Source organism: Fonsecaea monophora (genome assembly GCF_001642475.1).
Source record: "Fonsecaea monophora strain CBS 269.37 chromosome Unknown Scaff53, whole genome shotgun sequence".
NCBI lineage: Eukaryota > Fungi > Ascomycota > Eurotiomycetes > Chaetothyriales > Herpotrichiellaceae > Fonsecaea > Fonsecaea monophora.
This window is the reverse complement of record NW_019173984.1, coordinates 70,485-94,196: the sequence shown is the minus strand read 5'-3', so window position 1 is coordinate 94,196 and position 23,712 is coordinate 70,485. Positions and strand designations below refer to the sequence as shown.

General features: G+C 52.4%; 10 protein-coding genes across 10 annotated transcripts; 4 read left to right on the top strand and 6 right to left on the bottom strand.

Moving 5' to 3' along the window:
• Window positions 1-925: 925 nt before the first annotated feature.
• On the top strand, window positions 926-1,530 carry AYO21_07141 (hypothetical protein; the record flags this gene model as incomplete). The annotated part of the gene is made up of 2 exons (XM_022657098.1): window positions 926-1,210; window positions 1,273-1,530. 2 exons carry the CDS (start codon window positions 926-928, stop codon window positions 1,528-1,530), a joined length of 543 nt encoding a protein of 180 aa, XP_022510587.1.
• A 486-nt stretch (window positions 1,531-2,016) lies between these two features.
• On the bottom strand, window positions 2,017-2,499 carry AYO21_07140 (hypothetical protein; the record flags this gene model as incomplete). Its single annotated transcript, XM_022657097.1, has 1 exon — window positions 2,017-2,499. One exon carries the CDS (start codon window positions 2,497-2,499, stop codon window positions 2,017-2,019), a length of 483 nt encoding a protein of 160 aa, XP_022510586.1.
• A 634-nt stretch (window positions 2,500-3,133) lies between these two features.
• Window positions 3,134-5,180, top strand: AYO21_07139 (ATP-dependent RNA helicase sub2; the record flags this gene model as incomplete). The annotated part of the gene is made up of 4 exons (XM_022657096.1): window positions 3,134-3,377; window positions 3,972-4,382; window positions 4,445-4,805; window positions 4,874-5,180. 4 exons carry the CDS (start codon window positions 3,134-3,136, stop codon window positions 5,178-5,180), a joined length of 1,323 nt encoding a protein of 440 aa, XP_022510585.1.
• A 503-nt stretch (window positions 5,181-5,683) lies between these two features.
• AYO21_07138 (hypothetical protein) lies at window positions 5,684-7,915 on the bottom strand (the record flags this gene model as incomplete). Its single annotated transcript, XM_022657095.1, has 3 exons — window positions 5,684-7,454; window positions 7,511-7,596; window positions 7,682-7,915. 3 exons carry the CDS (start codon window positions 7,913-7,915, stop codon window positions 5,684-5,686), a joined length of 2,091 nt encoding a protein of 696 aa, XP_022510584.1.
• A 464-nt stretch (window positions 7,916-8,379) lies between these two features.
• On the top strand, window positions 8,380-9,482 carry AYO21_07137 (eukaryotic translation initiation factor 3 subunit F; the record flags this gene model as incomplete). The annotated part of the gene is made up of 2 exons (XM_022657094.1): window positions 8,380-8,484; window positions 8,547-9,482. 2 exons carry the CDS (start codon window positions 8,380-8,382, stop codon window positions 9,480-9,482), a joined length of 1,041 nt encoding a protein of 346 aa, XP_022510583.1.
• Window positions 9,483-10,020: 538 nt separating this feature from the next.
• On the bottom strand, window positions 10,021-10,677 carry AYO21_07136 (hypothetical protein; the record flags this gene model as incomplete). Its single annotated transcript, XM_022657093.1, has 1 exon — window positions 10,021-10,677. The coding sequence occupies one exon, from the start codon at window positions 10,675-10,677 to the stop codon at window positions 10,021-10,023; it is 657 nt and encodes a 218-aa protein (XP_022510582.1).
• A 1,886-nt stretch (window positions 10,678-12,563) lies between these two features.
• AYO21_07135 (hypothetical protein) lies at window positions 12,564-17,263 on the bottom strand (the record flags this gene model as incomplete). Its single annotated transcript, XM_022657092.1, has 4 exons — window positions 12,564-14,809; window positions 14,876-15,262; window positions 15,320-16,092; window positions 16,149-17,263. The coding sequence occupies 4 exons, from the start codon at window positions 17,261-17,263 to the stop codon at window positions 12,564-12,566; spliced, it is 4,521 nt and encodes a 1,506-aa protein (XP_022510581.1).
• Window positions 17,264-18,634: 1,371 nt separating this feature from the next.
• On the bottom strand, window positions 18,635-20,545 carry AYO21_07134 (hypothetical protein; the record flags this gene model as incomplete). The annotated part of the gene is made up of 1 exon (XM_022657091.1): window positions 18,635-20,545. The coding sequence occupies one exon, from the start codon at window positions 20,543-20,545 to the stop codon at window positions 18,635-18,637; it is 1,911 nt and encodes a 636-aa protein (XP_022510580.1).
• Window positions 20,546-21,382: 837 nt separating this feature from the next.
• Window positions 21,383-22,033, top strand: AYO21_07133 (hypothetical protein; the record flags this gene model as incomplete). Its single annotated transcript, XM_022657090.1, has 1 exon — window positions 21,383-22,033. The coding sequence occupies one exon, from the start codon at window positions 21,383-21,385 to the stop codon at window positions 22,031-22,033; it is 651 nt and encodes a 216-aa protein (XP_022510579.1).
• Window positions 22,034-22,798: 765 nt separating this feature from the next.
• On the bottom strand, window positions 22,799-23,701 carry AYO21_07132 (hypothetical protein; the record flags this gene model as incomplete). The annotated part of the gene is made up of 4 exons (XM_022657089.1): window positions 22,799-23,106; window positions 23,180-23,373; window positions 23,428-23,528; window positions 23,645-23,701. The coding sequence occupies 4 exons, from the start codon at window positions 23,699-23,701 to the stop codon at window positions 22,799-22,801; spliced, it is 660 nt and encodes a 219-aa protein (XP_022510578.1).
• Window positions 23,702-23,712: the final 11 nt, after the last annotated feature.

The following is a 23,712-nucleotide window of genomic DNA, read 5'->3' as shown; positions in this document are numbered from 1 at the left end:
CTCCTTTACCAAACTAACAAAGACCACGGCTCCGGAGCCAATCGAACATATCTTGTGCCCATCCCACGGTGCTGTTAAAGTCGGTCACCTGCTGGTCCCCACGATCATTCTTTGTCCTTGTTACTCCTTAGCCAGGCACTAGGGCTGCTGAAGGCCCATCGAAGAGAAGTATCTAACGACCTAACTGTGCTGCGATAGCCGCGCTCCTCTTTTCTTTCGTTTTCTCAGCTCACTCAGTTTCATTGTGCCTTTTTTTTCCTTTTCGTTTCTCCTTTACCCTGCATCGTATCCATTCCTCACACTTTTTCTGCTGGTCACCGTTGCAGGCGATGAAACAATACTCCTCTTCAACCGTCTCGCCCGTCGCCATCCCCGCTTCCGTTGCCGTTCCCGCGCCCACTTTCATCTCCTGGTTCTAGTCTGCTGCTCTTCCGAGCACGCTTGTCATCGACTGTTCTGCCGACCGTTGTCCTACCCCTCTTGGCACAAGCTGAACCAAAGCCAATATCTCCTGCTACACGTTTAAATAGGGACCCTCTGCACACCTGCCGCCGGGATCCTGGGAGGGGCGAAGAGAGGAGACAAAAGAGGAAAAGAAAGAGAATAAAAAGATAGGCCCATCCATTTGTTTGAGGCAAAGAAAGTGCGAGCGCTTCGCCAAACTTTTGAGGCTCTGCGGTCGCTAGCGACGCGCCCATCGATACGTCAAAGCTACAATGACCAGTCTCTCCCCAACTGCCATATCTCGCAGCTCGTTCGCTGTCTGGTGTCTCTTGCACCACTCTTGACGGCTTCTCGCAAACCTATCAGCTCTCAGAACTGCTATGTGCCGTTTGATCACCCCGGGTTCCTGTCGAAGCTCATCTGCCTCAACGCTTAGATTGGTCACTTCCACTGCTATCTCTGCTGCCCGCCCGGGACGTCCATGTCCGCGACTCAGTCAGTCGCCGACTCCGTTCTGGGTTTGACTCAATCTGAGTTGTTTCTTCTCCGGCAACAACAACAAATCCTGGCCCAGCGAAGTCATCAAGGCAGCATGCCCGACCGTGGCCGCGGCACTAGCAGGCAGTCGCAGCCAAGCTCCCGTGCCGTCAGTGCTGCTAGCAGCCAAAGTGTTCCTGGTCGGATTATGCTGGATTCCCATAGCCTGGAAGCTTTATATGCGCACCTGGAGAACGTCATCAGGAATATCCAGCGTCGAATTGGCGAGGTATGCATCCGAGCATTGGTCCGCCCCCGAAACTCTCCGTGCATGGACTGACTGTTGTGTAGCTCGAAGAAGCAACTGAACGGTCAGTGAGAGCTACCGCCAACCAAGCTGGAAGCGTCACGCGGGATGCAGACCGAGAAATCGCGAGAATGCATCGCATCTTGGCTGATATTGACAAGCTCGAAGAAGATCTTGGGAAGATCAAGCGGATTCGCGACAAGATCAGGGCCATCAGAAACAACGTGGATGAGCTGGGTGATAGGCTCGATCGCACTCGCCCGAGCGGCCATGGCTCTGCCGGAGCACGAACTCGACGCTGAAATGCAACTGGTCTATCGAGACGCTGAGCACTCATGAACTTTACAAACCAACTATAATTCTGCACAGCCCTGGGGACGCGGGGCGGCAGACTCTCTCAACCACGTCTCACAGTATTGGGAGAGCCACACTCCTCCTAGGCGCTTCTCGTCCCTGGGCGTCTCAATTTTGTTTTACCACACTTTCACGGCGAATGCAGAGATGGAAGCCTCACGGCTGGTCATTAGTTAACGAGGTCATGCTTGATGAATGTACGAGTACTGAGTGGGACTTGTTTGCTGTGAAGTTTGCATGGAGCTTTGACCTTTTTTGGCGTTGGAAGGCACATAATGACGAGTTCCTCGATCTCATGCGGTCTGGATTGGTTACGTCCGATAAATATGTCGTGGCTCAGGCCGCAAAACAGACACGGTTGGGCATGGGCCACTGTGGGATTAGAGGCAATGGGAAGCTGGCTAACTGCAAGCAATGCAAATGTTTATTCGGGCTTAGTTCTTTGCAACAGGTCTTGAGTCTTCCTGCCCAGTCTGGTTCGGTTTTCTTTGACAAGGAAATCGTTTGACAGTTCCGCATTTGTCGCATTGAATCTCGTACACGTCGGCCCATGATTTGCTGCCTCCCTTGCTCGGGTTGACGACCTTTTCCGTCATTGTTTCGCCCGGGATCAGGAGTGCGTCGCAGCGCTTGCAGATTGTATGTTTGACCCGTGGTGCAAGCCGGATCTGTGACTTTCGAGAGACTCCTCGAAGGTGGGACAGCAGTCGTGTCGCCTCGATGGATCTGTGTGTGGGGATATTCTTGTCCTCTAACACCGCACACGCACGTCCAGCAGACTCGGCGGCTTCCTGCCGCGCATTACCGTTATCGACGGTCACTAGATACGTGGCAGCCTGGTGTAGATAGGATAATCTGGAGTGAAGGTGCTTCTGTGGCACATGGGAGTTGTTCTTGGTCGGCTTTGATTTGCCCATGTTGTGAAATTCCGGAGGGGTTTTTGGTGCATCACCTCGGTCGGTGTTTCATCCTCTGAGAAAGGATTGGGAGTATTATTGACATGGCTCTCCCTGTCCCTTGGAGGCTTGTTGTCGGGATTGGTTGTTTCTCAGCCACACAGTCATAAGAGCTGCGAGTACGAAGTACTTTTACCGCAAAGATGAATATTCCATCAGACCCAAATAATGCGGAGAAAACTTTACGGTCAAGCACAGTCAGAATCCTGGTCAATACGGTCAAGCAACCCGTCCTAGAGCAGTCTTGGCATTATCAGTGACAGGGGCATGACTCAGCAACGTGGTCTTGGCGTCAAGGCTGCCTCGCCTTGGCCCCTGCCGCCGCAGAAAACAACCTGGAACATTCCTGCGCAGCCATCTTTCTCATCGATTGTTATTCCTTCTTCATCAATCTCTTCATATCTTCTTCATCACAACCTCAATCTCTTGTCGCGTACCTCGCAGACCTTGGCTGGTTCTGCCCCCTCACCATCATCCTCCCCGCCTTCATCTCTTGCTTCCCGGATCAAGACGAGCCTTGATTTCACACCAACCTCTTACCACCCCCCCTTGTTTTAACATCGCCTCGTAGCCTCAGCCACCCACGCCATCCACCATGTCTGCCGAGGAGGATCTCATCGACTACTCGGACGAGGAACTTCAAGCCCCCGAGGCTCCAGCCGCTGGCGCGACCAACGGTGCTGCAAAGAAGGGCGATCTCACTGTCAGCGGAGGCAAAACAACCGACAAGGGCAAAGGCAGTTATGTCGGCATCCACTCTACCGGCTTCAGAGACTTCCTGCTCAAAGGCGAGCTGCTGCGAGCAATCACCGACTGCGGTTTCGAGCATCCTTCGGAGGGTTAGTCATTCATCATCCATCCTGCCATAAATTCTTGCAAGCAATATATCCACCCTCCAAAGTTCTTCCTGCTACGAGCGCGTCCGTCCATCTCCAAGAAAAAAAAGGGAAAGAAGGAAAGAAAGTACACGAGCCAAGAAGGTCGTCCCAACGGATTCGAAAGTTTCCCGTCGGCGATTCTACAGTCGGACTTGAGCGGGTAATGGCATGCCATAGGCTCACGCCTGCTGTTTCGACGTACCGCACTGGAAGGTTGCAGTTTGAAGTCCGAGAAGGGAGCGCGACTCTCTCTCCGGCCTGCCACCTTTCCTCATCCAAATAGGCATGCTGAAAATGCTGCCAATGATGACACTTTCGCATACACAGGCCAACGTCCCACCCACGTTGTGACATTCGTGGGGGATGGAGGTCTGAATGTGCGTTATTGGCGTTCGGTAATAGAACCAGCCATGGGGTGTGGTGGAATGAAAAGGGAAATGATACATTCCTTTCCGGTGGAAAATCAAGGAGATGGACGGATCAGCCTGCGATGCTCTTTTGTCGTCTTCACACATTCTTTACCGAACCAAGTCTAACATCAACGATTTCCTGCAGTCCAGCAAAAATGTATTCCACAGGCTCTACTCAGTGTCGACATTTTGTGTCAAGCCAAGTCCGGCCTCGGAAAGACCGCCGTCTTCGTCTTGACCACCTTGCACCAACTGGAACCTGTTCCCGGCGAATGTTCTGTGCTTGTCATGTGCCATACACGTGAACTCGCCTATCAGATCAAGAATGAGTACGCAAGATTCAGCAAGTACCTTCCAGACGTGAAGACAGCAGTCTTTTATGGCGGCACACCAATCCAGAAGGATATCGAACTGCTCAAGAACAAGGAATCCTTCCCCAACATCATTGTCGGGACCCCCGGTCGTCTCAACGCTCTTGTCCGCGACAAGATCCTGTCACTGCGTAATGTCAAGGCGTTTGTCCTCGACGAGTGCGACAAGATGCTGGACCAAATCGGTATGCATTAGGACCCCAACTATCTACCCTATTCGATGCATTTTCTGACAGTTCCATTCCAGACATGCGTCGCGACGTGCAAGAGATTTTCCGAGCAACCCCGACAGAGAAGCAAGTCATGATGTTCAGCGCGACCCTGCCGCAGGACATCAGGCCTATCTGTCGCAAGTTCATGAGAAACCCTCTCGAGGTGTTTGTCGACGACGAGACCAAGCTCACTCTCCACGGTCTCCAACAATACTCCATCAAGCTCAGCGAGGGCGAAAAGAACCGCAAACTCAACGACTTGCTCGATAGCCTCGAGTTCAACCAGGTTATCATCTTTGTCAAGAGTACTCTCCGCGCCACTGAGCTCGATAAGCTGCTCCGGGAATGTAATTTCCCGAGCATTGCGGTGCATTCCGGTGTCAGCCAAGAGGAGCGGTAAGTCAACTTAAAACCCACACGCTAAATCACAAATTGTGAGTGCCGTGCTAATCGTGTTCACACAGTATCAAACGCTACAAGGAGTTCAAGGAGTTCAACAAGCGAATCTGTGTTGCCACTGACGTCTTTGGTCGAGGTATCGACATTGAACGCATCAACTTGGCCATCAACTACGACTTGCCCGCCGATGCTGATTCTTACTTGCACCGTGTCGGTCGTGCCGGCCGATTCGGTACCAAAGGGTTAAGTATCAGCTTTGTCAGCAGTGAGCAGGACGAGGCTGTGCTGAAGGAGATTGAGAAGCGGTTCGACGCTCAGGTTCCTCCCTACCCTGAGGGTGGTGTGGATTCAAGTACCTACATGGCTTCTTAGACCAGGAGCTTGGCGAGTTGACGAACAAATGGATTGGGGCCTGGGATTCCGAGACGTTGTGTACGAGTTGGCAAACCAGATTCTGCTTTTCTATTCGGCAGGAGAGGACAATGTATGTGTATCGTGAGGTTTTGCTGGGATAAGGATGGTTAAGGAAAATCGAGACCGGGAACAAATTGCCATTCTGGTTGAGCCCTCTAGGTACGACAAGGAAAGCATTACATAGCCAGTTCTTAGTTCTGACCTGAGAATCTCTATCCAAAAGAAAATCTTTGATGCATGACATTGCCGTACATTATAATCATTCTTTGTCTATCATCTTTCTCGTGGGCGGAAACGTGACCTCGGGTGTCTATCTTCTATCTTGTTTTATATGCAATCATGTCAGTGCCCAGCTATGTCGAGGAAGACAGGGGGTAGGGGAATGGATAGAATGCGTAAATATATGGCGGGCAGGCCCGGCCATTTTCCCGCCTCGCCTGGTTGTCGGTCGTATCGAGGTACTAAGCGTCCAGCTTCAACTGCTCGAGCAGGCGGTCGATCTTGCCCAGGAGGATCTGGTAGTTGACGGCGTCGGCGGCGAATTCGTCGCCCGCGAGCTCGCCGTCCAGGGTGCGCACGGCGCCGGACTGAAGGAGCGCCTCGACAGAGTCCGGGTCAGCAATGGGAGCGGGCGTGGGCGTGGACATGTCGACGCCTTCGTCATCGGGAAACTGTGGTCCTTGCTTCTGGGAATCCGCCGGTGTCGCCGTCGTCTGGGAACCCCACTGCGGTAGTGAGACGGGGGCGGCGGTGGTTGACTCGTCAGCGGAATGTACCTGCGCTTGTCCCTGTGACTGTGACTGTGACTGCGCGAGGGTCTCGGCCATGATGGCCTGCTCCTCGTCCATGACATCCTCAAGACCCGAGTCTTCGAATCTCAATCGGAACCTTTCACTCAGATAGTACCGAATGTCGTCCAGCAGTTCGATCGAGTCGGTTTCCTGCCTCGCGCTGATCCGGCTGGCAGACTCCTTCACCAGCTCTGCAAAGTCCGGATCGTCAATGTAGGATTCGAGGCGGTAGGCGATGTAACGGGCAGCGAACTCTTCGAGGCGTTGCACACGGGTAAACCAGGCGGCGCGCAGGATTTCGTAGATGTCCAGATCCTCCTCTACTTCAGGTGGAGTGGCGCTTGTGCCGTTCTCGGTCGCCAACTCCGGCGAGATGGCGGTCGGCATCGCCATGGCATTTCCGCTGCCCAGTGAAGAGATGACCAGTGCCGCTTTCGCCTTCACCTTCTCCAGGAACAGCATGTCCGCGGCGAAGAGGACGTCGACAGCGACATCCAGCCCAAACTCGGCTTTCTCGGCATACAGAAATGTCAATATGATTTCCAGGACCTCGGGGCTGCAGTCGATGGGCACAATCTGAAGATGCGGCGTGTCCTGGGCTTCGCGGAAAGAGGACTCAAACATGGTCGTAAAGTATTCAGAGCGGATGAGCATGGCTTTATGGCAAGGGTAGATTTTGGATTTGCGCGGTTTCCTGGAGCGTGAGGGCGAGCGCGAGGTGTTGGACCTTTGGTCAATCGGAATGCCCAGCGCATTTGTGGCAGATTGAGATTGTTGGGGCTGTCGCTCCGGAGCGATCTCTTCTTCATCTTCGTCCTCGTCAGCACGCAGAAGCACGTCTGCGAAAATGCCATTGTCGCGATCCCACTTGACATCATCAGCTCGTGATATCTCAACTTCGATTACGTGCTTCAAGACGTTCTCGCGAAACCACTGTTCCAGTTGGTCGCGACCCCGTTGGACTTCGTCCTGGCGTCGTTGTCGTGCTAACCGACGGTCATTACTGTCGAGGATTAACTGTGAAAGGTTGTGGATCTCTAAATGCTTGCTTATCCGGTCGACACCGGCAAGAATCTCCGAGTCTGTGAACCCTGTACCCGGCCCTCCCCCAAGATCTCTGGGCACTTCCCCGAGATACAGATGTTTCAGGGCAATGGCAAATGACTGTGGAGGGATCGTGGGGGCAGGTTTCCAGAGCTTGGTGTCTGGGGACTGGCTGAGTTTGCTCTTAAAGTAGGGAGAGCGAGCTGAGAGGACGAATTTGTGCAGCCGGAAAGACTCGCTGGGAGTGACAACGGTAATATCATGAGTCTTGGGATGTTCTCTGCTCAGCAGCGATGTCAAATGTGAGGCTAGTGGCTGCAAAGGATCGGTCGACTTGGAATAGTCGTATTGTAACAAGAGATTTCGTATACGATCGTTCAAAGCATTATATAGACATCTAGGGCCGATTGTCAGTAGTGTCCTCCCTAATATGGTTCCATTGTGAGCGTATACCTTTCGCCCTGAAACGTATCTCGTTCACATAGTGCGCCTGATTCCAACAACAGTTGTACAACTTCATAATGTCCACACAAACTAGCCTTGATGTCATGTCAGCAGAGCGACTCCCCGAGGAAAAAGTGGCAAAGAGCACGGTGGGTATCAAGAAGGCGGAAAACCCCTTACCAGAATCAAAGGAGTATAATCATATTGATCTTTTGCATTAATGTTTGCCCCCTCTTGAATCATTTCCTGACATAGCTTGAGGTCTCCTCTTCTGCAAGCGTCGCATAGTCTCTGGAAATTGATGCTGAAGTCGAGGGGATTATCTTCCTTGAGAATACCTTCTTCGATCAGCCTCTTCTCGTCGTGGAGACTGAGCTCGAGTTGGTCCTTGCGTAAGAGTCCATTGGCACTCATGGTCCCGAAGTGATGCGAGTGAAACAAAGGCGGCAAATGGCAAACGGCAAATGGTCCAGGTGGTAGAAAGGCGTCGAGAGAAATGAGAAGCAAGAGGGAGTCGAGCGACAAATAACGAGCGTCATTTCCCAATAATTTTATATCGCCGGATTGTCGGCATTAAGATTGATTAGATAAGATGGAATTCTTTCACGTGATGTGTCCCTTTTCGTCTCGCACACTGCCTTTGTGCCCCTATGAAATTTAGCCATGCAAGGCTGTATGTGTGTGTGTGTGTGGCCCAAAATTTCCCGCCCCCCTCTACCAATCTAGGAGGGAAAAGTGACACTCACCACTACCACTGCACAAAAGTCGACAGGGCCAGCACAATATTTCACCCGGCCTAGCCAAAGCCACTTTGAGGCCAGGCCTACAACCTCGCAGATTCATCTTTCGCAGCAGGCCAACACTTGTCGCTGCCCAGCATGGCTGAACAAGACGCTTTCCTTCATCTCACCCGCCCTCTGGGCCCCGTCGCAGTTGGCGCACAACCCACCACCGCCCCCCTCCGCGTCGTGATACAACCACAAGTGAGTGCAGAAAGAAGACAGTTCCATGGCGGGACAAACTGGCTGATACCCTCCCCCCAAAGGCTCTCTTCTCGATACTAGACCACTGCATTCGCCGCCCACCAGACCAGCAGAGGGTCATCGGCACCTTGCTTGGTACCCGCTCCGACGCAGATGAATCCCAGGTCGTTGTCCACTCCTCCTTCGCCGTCAGCCACACCGAGACGACCGACCAGGTAGAGGTGGACATGGAATACCAAAAGGCTATGTTGGCGCTGCATCTGCGTGCGAACCCCAAAGAGGTCCTGGTGGGGTGGTATGCCACCAGCTCAGAGTTGAACACCTTTTCCGCCTTGATCCAGAACCACTACAGCAGCCAGGGCGAAGGCACCTTTCCATACCCGGCGGTCCACATCACGGTGTCGTGCCAGCCAGGCCAGGACATCGAGGTCAGGACGTACATTTCCTCGCCCGTGGGAGTAAGCCCCGAGAGAGCGGCCGACTCGGCGGCGTTCATTCCGATTCCCTACACTGTCAATTACGGCGAGGCCGACCGCGCAGGTCTCGAGGCAATTGGCTACGCAAAAGACTCGGAGAGCAGGACGACCACGATCCTCACAGAGATCGAGAGTCTCGAAAAGTCGCTCGAAGACACACTGGGCATGCTGGATCGAGTGGGCAAGTACGTGGAAAACGTCATCGAAGAAGAGACAGAGCCGTCTACCGCGCTGGGCCAATTCCTCCTCAACACGCTGGCCCTGGCGCCGAAGGTCGACCCCGTCGATATCGAAAAGGACTTCAACAACCATATTCAAGACGTCTTGACGGTGTCGTACCTTGCCAACATGATTCGCACACAAATGGACTTGTCCAACAGACTGGCAACATCAGCATTGACGATGGGCGGCGGCGAAAGTGCCACCACAGAAAAGGAAGGCCGGGGCGATCGCAGGCAGAACCGACAAGGTGGACAGACGAGGCAGAATAGGACAGAGAGCTTTTCTGTTGCTAATGCTTGAAAGGATCTCATGTGATGAAGGCAGCCTGTCTGAGACGGGTCGCTCTACATGAGGGTGGTTACTGCATTGACTCCTGCTATGTAACGGGAGCATCAATTCGTCCCAAAGGGACATCAAAAGCAACCTGAGTGATGATTGCATGAAAGAGTAGTCGAGATCTGCTCAAGACCACGCACGCACTCTGTCTCTGGAGGAGGAAATGACTGCAGAGCGTCATTCCGATCGACAGAGCCTCGCATCTGATAGCAGCCCACACACAGCAGATACCTGGGCACATAGATTGCCCGACTCCGGTGGGGATTTTCACGAATAACATGGTGTATTGACTCGTCGTTTCCAGGGCGATTTTTTCCGGAACAATTTCATAGTGCCGTGTAAAGGGCCGGTATGCTGGACGTATAGTCGTTGTCGTCCTGGTATGAGTATATCCAGTAAATCTGGATGGTCAGATGGCTCTCGTTCTCCGCAAAAGTCGCATGATGTTGTGTGCTCTCAATAGAAAGCCATGAAACATCAAGTTTGGCCTGAGGGAAAGTCTTCACCCCAGATCGCTTTTTGCCCGCTTGCTCGCCCTCTCCTCGCCACTCTCGTCCGGGCCAGGCGACCTCTCCTTAGCGTTCACCGCGCCATTGACCAATTCGCCGTCCACTTCCTCGATATCCCTCTTCTTCTTTCTCCCCCTCCCCCTCCCCTTCCCTTTCGACGTCCCCTCCTCGCCGACAACCTCTCCCAAATTCACCAGATCGTCCACCGCCAGCTTCTGCCCCTCCTTGCCCTCGGTCGTATCGAAGAGCTTCTTCTTGTTGTCAATCTCCCTCTTCTTCTTGAACATCTCCTGCACCCTGCCCAGCTTGATGCTGTCTTTGCGGATGGCGAACTCAAAGTCCGAGACCTTCAGTTTGGCGCGCCCGGAGTAGACCGACACCCCGACGGCGTTGTGGCACGTTTCGATGATGAAGTCGGTCAGGATCTCGTCGAGGACGCGTAGCGTCTCGGGAAAGGGTTGTGTGAACGGCGTGGGTGCGTGGGTCGTGTTGGGCGTGTGGCTGGAGGACAGGTATTGTCGCGAGGATGCGCCGAGGGGTTTCGCAATGTCGGGGTGTGTAGGTGCGCCGTATGCGTACAGAAGTGCCGCTAGTTCGGGGCCAAAGTTGAGGCTGGTCTTGTGCCGGCCGGCACGGGCGCGGGGTTCCATTGCTGCGAGAGGCAGTGAGATCAAGGAGGGATGGTTGACGAGTGAGCAGGGATAGTTAGATTGTGGTGGAGGACAAACGACAGTCCGGGATGGAAAGTACAATATTGATGGGATGGATCAGACAGACCACGAGCATGGGCACAGACCAGCAGTGCCAAGACGGGGTTGATATGTAAGAGAAAGAATCCTGAGATAGTTGTATTTGTAACGTTGAAATCGTTGAGCGAAGAAGGCCGCCGGAGTCTGAGATGGAAGTCACTCCACAGGCGAGGCTGAAACTGTTCTGTCCAAGTACCGCGCAAGAGTGATCTGGACTTTCCCCTGTCTAGAGTATCATCACGTGATCTTCAAAGCAGCGGCTACATGATTCCTCTTCCGGTTAGTCTCCCACGCCTCCGTCTTGCGAAAACCACCTTTCAACATCTCGCCCGAACTGCTTCCTGAATACCGAGTACTCGGTCTAGATAGATGGAATCACTCTCACCATTTCACGACGACACCCTTTTGAGCGAGCCGATCCATAACATTGTGTCCTGCATTGACAAAAGTGTGGGGGTGCGGGTTGTGTCCATTTCCAGCCCGACTTAGCTGGTCGAATCTGGGTTTCCTTCCACGAACAAACAATGGTACGTCTCTCACCATGGCATTTTATCCCTCCGGATGGGAAACCTTCTTTACAGGACGGGTTTCCCCCTTTCCCCAGAGATTTATGGAAAAGACGAAAGAAAAAAAAAGGGGGAGAAGGGGAAGAACACACGGGGAGAGACAGCGAGATCTTCCCAAAACTCATTCTAACACACACCACCTCCCGTGGCCACCCACACATATATAGACCGCCATATTCAATTTCCAGTCTCTCCTCCTCGTCATCCTCCTCATAATCTGCACCTCGACGTACGTGCACTCGATGGCTCCGGGCGTCATGGACAGGAACAAAGACGGGTAAGTCGAAGGGAAGGGAAGGGAAAGGCACCTGTTTTTCCTTTTCCGACCACCCTTGCTAATTTGGCAAAACCCCCGGGGTGTCACGAGGTATTAGCGTCATGGGTATATTCTGGAAATGTGCGCGGGTAGGCGAACGCCTCAGTCCCTACGTCAGCATCTTTTGCGTTGTCATGGCTGTAAGTTGCTGCTTCTGTCTCTCTGGATCTTTGCAGTGCATCCATGACTTACCAATTGGCGACCAGTGCTCGATCATGATGGGTTACTAAAGTGGTGGACGAGTTTTCATTTTCTTGCGCGATCAAAGGGGTCTCTCGCACCGAGCCAAAGTCGAACCCCAGCTATGCATGCATGGGGTTAGGAGTCATGTTACCTGGCGTGTCACGAATGGCGATTCAAAGGCCAGGGATCCGGGTTTCAGGCGGCAGGACGGAAATTATATCACTTCGACATAGGACAGAGTTCCATTTATGTTGGCGGTCAGCCTGCTCTTTCAAGAGGTATATTAAGTCCTGCATGTGCCATGCTCGCTCACCCCCTGCGATAGCCATGTGAACTTTGCAATAATCCTTGTCACAAACCATATAAACGACTCCATGTCAAGTCAAGAAGAGCTACATGCACCATGGGTATCACAACGTAATTGGTTTCCGACCCATGCAACCAACAAGCACAACGCCATCTTAATCCTTTGACGTCAATCACCGGATTCTTCACTAGACCAGAACTGCGGACTCGTGGTCTGTGCCGCTCTGTTTTTATGTTGTGTGGCTTTGTACCGCATTCTTCGTGGCCATATCGCAACATCTTGGATGTTCCCTGGACCAAGACCGAAATCTCGACAAGGATTGTTGCATTTCCTAGTATTGTATTACTAGCCCTGTTCGCTTAGTGCGCAAACCACTTGTCCCGTCGAAGGTCTCCTATGCAGGTGTTTGCAGGAGTCATCCTCCTTTTTTTGGCTTTCTAGCCGGTTTTAAGGAAGGTTCCACGTCAAATAGATCCCGAGAATCCAGGGCCTTGCTTGCACACGGCCGCTTAGCATTGCGAGGGGGAGGTCTTTTCGGAGTATCAGGGTCACTGGGTTCGTCACCCTCGGAATCCGGTTCGAATTGAACGCCTTTTGCTTGTAACTTCTGAATCGCCACGGCCTGGTCAAATTCCGTGGGTTTAGTCTGTGTGTTCTTGCCGGACACTGGACGAGTTGGCTTAGTATTGTTGGCAGGAGGAGTCACCAGGTTTGGCCCAGGAGCAGATTGATTCGATGGAAATTTGGCTGGATCCGTCACAGGTGAAAAGTTCTCTGTCGTGAGTCCATTTGTCAGCTGTGGATGTGAGGGTGAGGGTGAGGGTAAGCGTGGAGTGATTGAGATATGCTCATCTGGCTTGCTCGTAGGCCTTGAAAGGGCAGGACTAGAGCTCAATGGTTCCTTTTGACCCTGTGCCAAAGGGCGACCATGTGCTGACGCTGCTTCACGCTTATCACTTCCCTTCCCTTTATCTTTCCCGCTTGTAGGCCTTGGACGGGTAGAACCAGCACCCAGTGATTTTTTTCGACTCGGAGTCGAAGGCTGAGATTGTGCTGACGCTGCTTCACGCATTTCATTTCCCTGCTCTATATCTTTCCCGCTTGTAGGCCTTGGACGGGTAGAACCCGAGCCCAAAGATTTATTTCGACTTGGAGTCGAGAGATGCGAAGGCGAGGGGTGAGACTGTGCTGGCGCCGCTTTGTACTTTTCACTTTTTCTCCCGTCATCTGTCCCGCTTATAGGCCTTGAACGTAGAGGACTAGGGGCCAGTGCTTTCTCCCCACCCCGACTCGAAGAATGCGACTGTGCTAATGCCACTTTGTACTTTTCATTTCCCCTTTCTTCGCCTGCCTTGTGACGCTTCACAATAATGACCCCCTCGCTCTGAGTCGAGAAATTTGCGTCTAGAGCGAACTGAGATTGAGCGTCGGTCGAGCTCTCAAGCCGAACATCTGACCCATCTTCTGTTCTCTCAGGTACGATATTCGTCTGACCTCCGCTAATGACCTCTTCGAGCTCGGCTTGCCTCTCGTCACTGTCATCACGGCCAGCAGTCTGGACTTTCTGTACTTTCGGTATGGCGATGGTCTGAGTAGTGTCTTGAGTCGAGTTTGTAACAGGCGCTTCGTCCTCAACGGCAGAATTAAACGCGTTGTGCATGCTGCTGGAAATCTCCTCCATTGGGGCCCGTGCCTCGGCTCGAATTTCAACAGCTTCTGGGGTTTCTCTGTATTTAGCATTTTCTTTTGCAATACCATAAAGTTTGACACCTTCGGCAGGTGGTCGTCCTTCAAGAAGCCCAGTAGTCACTGCGGAAGCCTCGTGATCCTGGATGGACGCCGGGACGAACAGGGCATGATCGTCCAAAGGGAAGTTATCGTCCGTCATCCAAGACGATACAACAAGTTCTGTGGGGATCGGGTTAGCGCTCTGGACAGTGAGGAACTCAATGCTCGTACGCGATATCATTAAGGGTAGTTTTGCTTCTTGCTCGGGATCTGGCAGATTGTCACTGGCCCTGGTATGTTGCATACCTTTTGCACGTATTCGAGTAGACGTCTCTCGGTGTGGGGATAAGATCTGGGAGCCCTGTGTAATAGCATTGGAATTTGTCGAAGATTTCGAAGTCTGATCGTCATCGCCCTGCCCTAGAGGGGACATTGTACGTCCATTTTTTGCTGGCTTCTGTATTGATGCCGCCTGGTCAACTGTGTCCGGAACCTCTGCTCGATTACTGGAATCATCATGTGCCTCTTGAGTCTCGGCCTCAACGCTGTCCTGGAGCTCGTTGTTTCTAGTCGGCTGGCGCAAAGCCTGAATAGCCGTATTCACCTTCTCCTGTTGGTAGCGGAATCGCTTTCTTGAAATGAACAATGAAGCTTCTGTGGTGGAACGCTTTAGAGGGTTAGGGGTCATCACACATGGTCGAGTGCGCGGAGCCGATGCGTGGGCCTTTGCACCATGACGTTCTGTTCCAATTTCCACTAAATCCGGGACGTCTTCGTCGTCGGAAATCGTCACCACTGTCGGTGATGGAGGTGATGGAGGTGATGGTCTGTGATCATCTGTATCTTCGTCGTCGGAAATCGTGATTGTTATTGGGTCCGGACGTGGCAAATCCTCGTGCCTGATGGAACACCGGGCGCAGCGTAGGACTGAACCTACAATAGATTTTCCGCACCCCTCACATTTTCTCAGCCCTGTAGCTTCGGTCGCCATTGTTATACCTTTTAGGGGGTTTGTGGAGTCGGTTGGAAGGTCCGGTGCCTGTCGTCGGCTATCTGGTCTTGGATGGTGCCAGTACGCCGATCCGCCACGTCGAGCTCGTCTCTTGACGACAGCTGGTGCAATTGTTGCAGGAGACGGTACCTCATGCTCTGTAACAGAAGACGGCACCCCATGCTCTGTAATAGAAGACGCCGATACGGAGCTGGTGTCGGGCCTTGACGGAGAGGCGAGCGCCGCTTCAGTCGGCCTTTGGCCTTTGGCACCATCAGCCCGGGGCAACTTATCAGTTTTTGACAAGTCTCTTCGCCTTGAGCGCGGCTGATTTGTCTTTCCGAAGCCACCACCACGAGATCTGCGAGTGCCATTTTTTGCCCTCTTCCGCGGATCTAGACACGATATGCCGGTCCATGAATGCGTATAGGGACATGAGTCCCCCCATTTACAAAAGCCCTCTTCCCATCGAGGGCAAATGAACTGCTTCAGGGACTGCTCTCCCGGTGGTTGTGGCGGCTGTTGTTTTGTTTCTGGCTCCCATTGAACCACGCCCGTGTCCTCATGGGCATAGAGACAATCTTCCGTCTTTGGACAACGGCCGGCAGTCTTCCAAAAGTAGCAGGCGATGTGTTTTAGCGATGCATTGCCATCAGATCCAACGTATAACCCGGTGTCAACGTGAGCGAAGTGACACTCGTGCTCCTGTCTCGTGCATGATTCCTTAGCCAACCATTCCGGACAAGTAAAGTCCTTGGCTGGTTCCCCATTATAGGGGGCATCGTGACCAGTGTTTTTATGAGCAAATAGACAATGGTCTTCTATCACGCAGCACAAGGCTCTCTTCCACATAGGACAGGTAATCTGCTTGTACAATGATCCGGTGGACGTGGAACCATTGGTTGTATGTTGTGGGGATGACCTGTGTTTACCACTATCGGAAACGAGGCCATGACCGGGCGCTGAGCTGGCCATGCTAATTATTGTAAGCGCGGCAGCAACATCATCTGCGCTTCGTTTGGATTGGGCAACTGCCTTCGAAGAGATTGCAGGTTCTTGTGAGGACATGTCAGAGGCGAACTCGGCAGACTGGCCAATGTGGCGGGCAACGGATTGACTAGAACTAGGAAGAATCTCGTCTCTGAGGGAAGGTCGATCCAAGCTGCCTCTGTCCGCAATGTGATTTGGCAAACACTCCCGGCAGGTGTAGTTATCGAGGCTCTTGCTATGTTTAGACCAGTCAGCGTCAAAAATGTGCGGAGCGACTACCTACTCCCTTACCTTTGACGGGTCGTTGCGCTTGCGCACGGACTATGATAACCTGCATTACATGCGTTGCACCGCACAAGAGGTGACAAGCCGTTCCCGGGCATGTGACAAGATCTGCATATGTTCTTCTTATCAGAGGCATAAGTTAAGGGGTTTGACAAGATTGCCTCGCTCGAAGGGTGCGGGTGTCGCTCGTTCATCATCTCTCGGCGAATCCTAGGAAAGCGAGACCCTGCCGATGGCCGACCTCGATCGGTGGGAAGCACCATCAGTTCATACCCTGGCAGATCTTCCCGAGTAACAGAACCGATAAATGGCGTGGGCGTGTCCATAGAGGGCTGACGGGCAACGTCGTCTTCGTCCTGCAGAGCGCCATTGAGAGTGAGGGCGGCCGGAGAAGACTTCAAGCCTCGATGCACATTGTGGTCAGCCTGAGCATCAGCGTGCATTCCCTGCTCTGGCTCTTTTGAGGGCTTATTTTTGCCACTATGCACTGCGCAAGTAACCTCTTCTCTGAGGTTCCCTTTTCGTATCACACCATGCTCGCCATCAGTTATGCGCGGGGCACCTTTGCGCACCTCTTCATTTTTCTGACCATCTGTTCCATCCAGTTTCGAAAATAGCAGTGCACGAAAATTTGAATGCTGACTCGGTCTTTGTCTCGCACCCGAACCTTCAATACGCCCGTATGTCTGTGGTTTGTCGACGAATTTTGCCCCAGATACACCCTCTAGGCCGGCTGAATGCTGAAGAAACGAAGATTGATAAGTCGAGCCGGAAAATTTGCTAGCTCCACCATGATCATCACCATAGTGAGGTCCCATGTAACGTTTCTGCTCTCTAAAGTACTCGAATAGTCGACAGTTATCGGCTATTTCGTTCGGTGGCGGGCTCCTATTGTGGTATACGGCACGGGGGTTTGTTGGTGATTGACTCTCCAGATCCATCCCTTCGAAACTCTCGTCGACAATCGAAATTGGCACCTGACGTGGCGTGCTGGCAGCAGAAGAGCCAGTCGAGTTCGTGTAAGTCTGCCGGCTGGACGAAGAATGCCGTGTGTGGTTGGGCGACCTGCCGACAGGGATGGAGGGTAGGACTTCGACCGCATTTCGACCGTCTGCAGCCATATCGGCATATGGCAATTCTCGTTTGAGGGTATCTCATTTCAGAGCCTTGCTTCGAGCGCCACGGCCGAAGAACAACCTGGGTGGAGGATCACATTAGCAAATATAAAATATTGGACTCTGAACGACAGCGCAGCAACTGTGGGGTTTCCATATCAGGTCTTTTCAGTTATTCGGGTCTTCACTTTGTGTCGCCAGGGTTGCTGCCAGGGCCTCAGGGGCTTTCAGAGCAGCTTTCACACAGGTGATTTAACAGCACAGAGATGACGGACCGCCTGCACTCCCAGCAACCCCTGCCACCATCTCGTATCTTTGGCGATTGGTTGGGACCATAATGTACGCTGCTGCCATTGGCTCAAACATCCACAAGGTCTTCAGAAAACGAGCCCCATGTTTGCAGCGCCATACTGTTGTGGTTGTTCTACCCAAAGTCTCCAACAAAGCAGTTCCAAGTGTTGGGAATGCATCGTTCTTGCGTGACTTTGTGCTGCCAAGCCTGTGGGAGTAGGCAGGAATGCGGATGTGCATCAAGTCTTGATTCCCCTGCCGAGTGGCCCTGGTGTAGGTGCACAAAGGAACCAGGTCTCCCGACGAGCTACCACCAACGATTTTTGTCTCTCAATCTGACCTTTTACCATTGACTCATCATTGTGTTGGGAATCGGAAAAGCTTGAACGCCCATCAAAACACTGGGGACGATGCTTACCAATACTGTTGAAGCACGGATCCCACGAACAGGGGAGACCGTGCAGCCGCAGGCTTCAAACCCATTATTCGTCGGATGAACCCATATCACACACGGAGGACAATTCTCGAAACGGCTGGGCCTATGTGACCAAATCACGCAGAGGAAAAAAAAGGGCGTACTCTGTCGCTGAGGAAAGATTACCGCTCGGACGACACGATCCGCGCGACAAAGACGCTTGAAGAGTGGAGATAGGCAAGAGGCTAAAAAATAGAGGCTCGTTATGGTCGCGATAGAGTAGCGTTTGATAGCGTTGGAGCTGTAGAGACTAGACAGGGCAACACAGTGCTCCCTATCGTTCACAGAGAGAAGACGACGTAGGAAATGGTCCGATGGACAACACAATGTTCATTACGTGTAAAAAGATGATTAATAGGGCTTGGGCTGGAGGTGAAGCTTGAGGAAAGAATAGAGAAGAGACAGAGTGAGAGTGTGGACGATGATTGGTTGGAGTCTAGGAGCTGGTCTTGGAAAGTCTTGGCAAATTCTAGGCGTGGAACTTGCTTGGCCCCATTTTTATACCTGGACAGCCTTGTCCAGGGCTTACGAGGGAGGGGAGGCTACAGAGGGACTCGTACTCGGTGCAACTGGGCTTCAGCCACAAAGCACAGGTTGTGCTTGAGAAGATATTATTGATACATGTTGCCGCCGTCGAGTGTAGACTCTCCAATAGCATCCCTGAATCCATAGCCCTCAAAAATCCCGTCTCCCTCAACAACCCGCTCGGTGTCCAAGATTGTTCGATGAGTGTCGAGATCTTCCCCTTCTGCAGCTTGCGAAGTGGGATCAACATCTTCTTTCCATTTGAGAGCCATGTCGAGCCCATCAGGAATTCGTCTTTCGTCCAAGACATATCTGACCAGCTTGGCAAGCTGACTCTCATCGTACTTCCCCAGGAGAAATGCATAACCCTCCTCGGTCGGCCGGACATCACGAGCCAGCATCATCCGCCAAATTTTCTCCGCAGCCTCTTCTTCACCGTGTTGCAAGAAGCCGCATAGGACTTCGCTCCACGTTCGCTCGCTTGGTGCACACAAATTGCGTTCTATCATGGCTTCCACCACGTCCACCGCTTTTCTCAGGAAGAATCGGCTGCGGGCATAGAAGTGGATGAATCCATTGTACATGATATCATGCTTCGCGCACTCGAGAATACTCGGGTCCTGCTGTTTGATCATGTGGATGATCCAATACCATAATGCTGAGACAAGTCGCTCGTCTCGTTGGCAGAGAACGTAGGCCCAGATGGTAAACCCGAGGACCACAGGCGGAGGTTCATCGAGCTTCTTGGGGGCAGACTCGTCGACTGGGAGAGGGTTCACAATACCAAGCTTGACAAGTGGTGTCCGGTCGTAGGCTCTGTCGTAGATCGCGAGTAGATGTGATACCGATATCCCAGCGGGTAATTTGCGGTCGATTGTGCAAACAACCCTGACGATATGCATCATGTACGTTACCAAGTATGGGTACTTGTAGAGATCTTCGCGCTGGTGGATGGCAGACATAATCTCATCCAGCTTTTCCCGATTCTGACGCTCAAAACTATCTTTGAGCAAGAAAAGGTGGCTTCGTTCGTCAACGTGGATATGCTTTGCTTCCATAAATCGGAAGACTTCCCAAGCAACATCGGGCACGTTCAAGGAAATTGCTCGCTCAATAATGAGGTTATGCGCCTTCGCATCCATTGGCATACCAAGTTCGATCAATTTCGGAAGAGCCTTGAAATTACCCACAGTGTTCGATTCTTCGATGGTGTCGATCGTTATAAGCTTGGCACAGCGGTCGAGAATCCGCACCTTGTGCTCTTCCCTCTGATCTGGAGGGATGCATGAGAGGAGTTCTATGGCTCGATCAGCGTCACCAAGCTTCGTAAAGTGATCCACCATCACTAAGATCAGTCGTGGTGGCACGGGGGAGTAATTCTGGAAGAGGGTGTCTATGATGGTTTCAGATCGCTCGGCGTCGTTGTATCGTAAGAGGAGAACGAGATAGTGAAACGGCATTGTCTCCCTAGGCCAGGTCGAGATACGGGAGACGAGAGCTATTTGCTTTGCAAACAATTCTTGAAGATGATGATCGGAATCGATCTCCCCACGATAGACCATGTCCAAGTAGCAAAGACAATCGCATCGAGTTCTCCAGTCGCGAGGAACCACCGGGAGGATGGACAGCATGAGGAGTGTTCTCCGAGCACCGTCAGCCAGGCATCCGAGTAGAATGTGCGCTAGCTGGCGGCTCCTGCTGCGAGGGGGAGTCTTGAGCCAGGCTTCACGAAGCTCCTCCAAACTGCGATTGCCCACAAAAGCTTTGGCGACTTGTTTATGCACATCCAACTCTTGACGCACCTTCGCGTAATCGCCACCTTGTGGAAAAACCATCTTCTTGTACGGCTTATCCCACAGCCTACTGAATCGGTCGTCTCCAGGCAGGTTCTGTCGACCTTCCTGACATTCAAGGTTGTCACGAGCCTTCGCGCCTAGTAACTCGACAGTGTCTTGCTCGGGGAGTCCAGGTTCGAGGCCCTCGGACTCTAACGCCATAGATCTCGAGGCTGCTGGATAGGACCATGTTGTGCCTAGCCCATCAGCTGTATGCATAGGAGTTGGCGTACGACCAAGAAGTTTGCGAGAAACTGGATGGTTCAACACAACAGACGGAGCCTTCGCGATGCCGTAGATTCGATTCGAAAGTGATTGAACATCTTGGAGCCTCGCCGAGTCTTGACTATGTTGGCCATCTTTGCGTGGTCGAGGACAGACAGACTGTACTCTAGACTCCGCAGGCGGAAGAGTTACCTTGCTTGAAGAGGGAATGGATTCTGTCGGATCTTGATGTGGTTCCGCTGGATCGCCTAATTTTCCTATGTTTTCGATGGACAAAGAGGGCGACCCGTCCGGTGCCTCAACAGACACCTTAGCGAGGACGGAGGTTTGGTGGAGCGAAGCCCATCTCGTAAAGCCATGGTTGACGAAGTCGAGAGAATGCGGTTTCAATCGGGTTGCACCCCGGCTGAAGGTTGCTGGATTATTGTTCAAGCATCCTCGTAGAGTGGTGGTAGACTTATGGAACATTCAGTTTCCCGGTCATCTGGCTCGATCTCCCACGAACAGCTGAATTAGGACTGAATGGGAGGATAATGGACGTTACAGGAACTATAAGACGACAATTGTAAATGCGGACTTTGTCAAAAGATAAAACTGAGCGGCTGAACTCCTTTGCGGGCGCAGCCTTAAAGGGAAATTTTCCCGAGTCAAATGCGCTGGGACTCCTTTGACGTCGCTACCTTTGCTCTACGCAGCCACCCACAATGGTCTACCTCAGACACGGGAAGTCCTTTTCATGAAAGGACTGACAGAATAGACGGGCCCATCTCCGTCATGTCTACCACACATAGCAGCCTAGATGCTGCTGCCATCGACAGAAAAGCTCGCTTGGCGAAACTCGCATCTCTGAAGCGCAAGCAACCTGGCTCCCACTCCACTGTTTCAAGCCTACAAGAGGACAGCGATGAAAGGCACGAGGAGAAAGCGTCTGAATCTACAACTGATCAGTATCTGTCGGGCCGAAATTTCGATCTAACCACGAAAAACGCCAAACTCGGATTCGAAAATGTCCCAAATGGTGGCGACGTCGAGACCGTCGAAGAGCAGGCCGATCGCATCCTCGCATCTACTGCAGAGCAAGCTGCCAAGGATGAGCTGGAAGCAGAGAAGGGCATCGACCTGTTCAAGCTGCAGCCGAAGAAGCCAAATTGGGACTTGAAAAGAGATCTGGTGGAGAAGATGAAGGTTCTGGACGTGCGCACACAAAACGCTATTGCGCGTCTGGTGAGAGAACGCATCGAGAATGCAAAGAAACAGGCTCTGGAGAAGAAAGCTGTTCAAAGGCAGCCCGCAGCAGAGAAAGGAGACGAAGGAGAGGAGGTTGGAATCGAAGGAAACACTCTTGTTGAGAGCATACATCTACGAGAGCAGGAAGAGGAGCGAGAGGCTGCCCTGGAGGACGAAGAAGAAGATGGTATTTCATGATCGACGGCACGAGCGCCCCGACGGCGTTCGGCCCAAGCGGTGACCGAAAGCCAAGTCGACATGAGATAGGCCAACATCATTCAGTCCATGTTGCTGATCGTGTATACGGTCGAATACAGCCGATGCCATGCATCCCGCAAGAAAGGTGAATCACATTTCTCGCGACATTCTCCAGCGTCCGAGGCTCGAAAGTTGAGCGACGCTCCGCACGTCATAACGACCGCTGCATCAGACCGAAGCGTTAAAGGCGTCTAACACAACTAGTCACAAAACTTGATTTGTGTCTTGCAGCAAGCAGCACATTTGGTTAGACTGTGCTGCTCTATGGAAATGGAAACACGTAGAGATGGAAGAGGCGGCGGAAAGCCACATGGAACAGAAGGACCTGTGACAAGTTGCATCAGAAGCCATTGGTGAGAACGACTGGCCGACGAGCAGCATAAGCGAGTGCGTAATAATGAGCAATGGAATCCTAGTATCTGATCAAACAGTCGTACCACGACAGGACCAATCGCGCCGTGACGATAAACGTGCATTGCTCGTAGGGGTATGACAAGGGAGATCAGCCAGTTCATGCATCAATGTAGCCGCCAACGCCTTGCAAACCAGAATTGACAATACTTCACCACCAAATCCAAGTCCCTCCCTTTCGAAAGTACAGCATCCAACCAATTTCCAGAAGTCGAATCTCGTCGCTGACCTGTCACATATTCATCGCCTGCGTCAGAGCTAACCTCCTGCTGTACGGACTCAGGCTCCGCTCTCTTATATGGCTTCGCTCCTCTCGGCCACGCCTGACGTCTCGCTGAGGCAATCTCGGATCATAAGTGTCATCGCGGTCACACGCATTGCCCCGGAATGTTGGAGCATCATGGTCTTCATGCTCGAGAGACCGTCTCTGCTTGGTGATCTGGCTCTTGTCCATGCTTGGACTGCTAGTCCGGCTGCGATGGCTACCTCGACGCATAGAACTAGGTCGACCTCGGTCAATGGGACTGACGGTGCGATGGCGTCGGCTTTTGCGATGTGAGCCAGGCTCTCGCCTCGGAGACCGAGGCGATCTAGAGAAGGAGCTGGAAATAGAGCGGTGTTTCCTTTTCCGGGGCACTTCATTTGTTGGTGCCCTCGAGTCGTTTCGACGCGCACGACTAGCGGTGAAGTAGTCGTCACCGCGTTCCCGTGATCGAGACCGTGAACGAGAATGCGACTTGTTTGTCGATATTGTCGAAACAGAATCTGAGGAGTCTGGGGTTGGTGATCGACCCCGATCTTCTGGCTCCTGGACTAGTTTTGCTCGGCTGGCCTGGGCTTCGGCCAGTTGTTGGTCGGCCACTCCCTTGCTAGTTGAATGTTAGAAAGACAACGTTTCCGACAGTCGGAAAAAGCGTTTTCACCTGTTCAATAGATTGTTCGGAGCGTCGCTCGCTAACTTTGGCGCAAGTTTGGGATTGAGTAGTTGCTGCGTCCTTGATGGCCTGGAGGCATATGGCCGCTCCTGTACACTTGATTTGCATTCATAACTGTAGTGACGTGAACAATTGGTCAGTTCAAATGATGATCAGACTGCACAGGAGCGGCAAACATATCTTTCTTCAAGCATTTCTGGCATACAGTACTGGCTGTAGCCTTTTGTGGCCCGAGGCCGGGAAGTGTACGATAGCGATTCATTGAAGAAAACG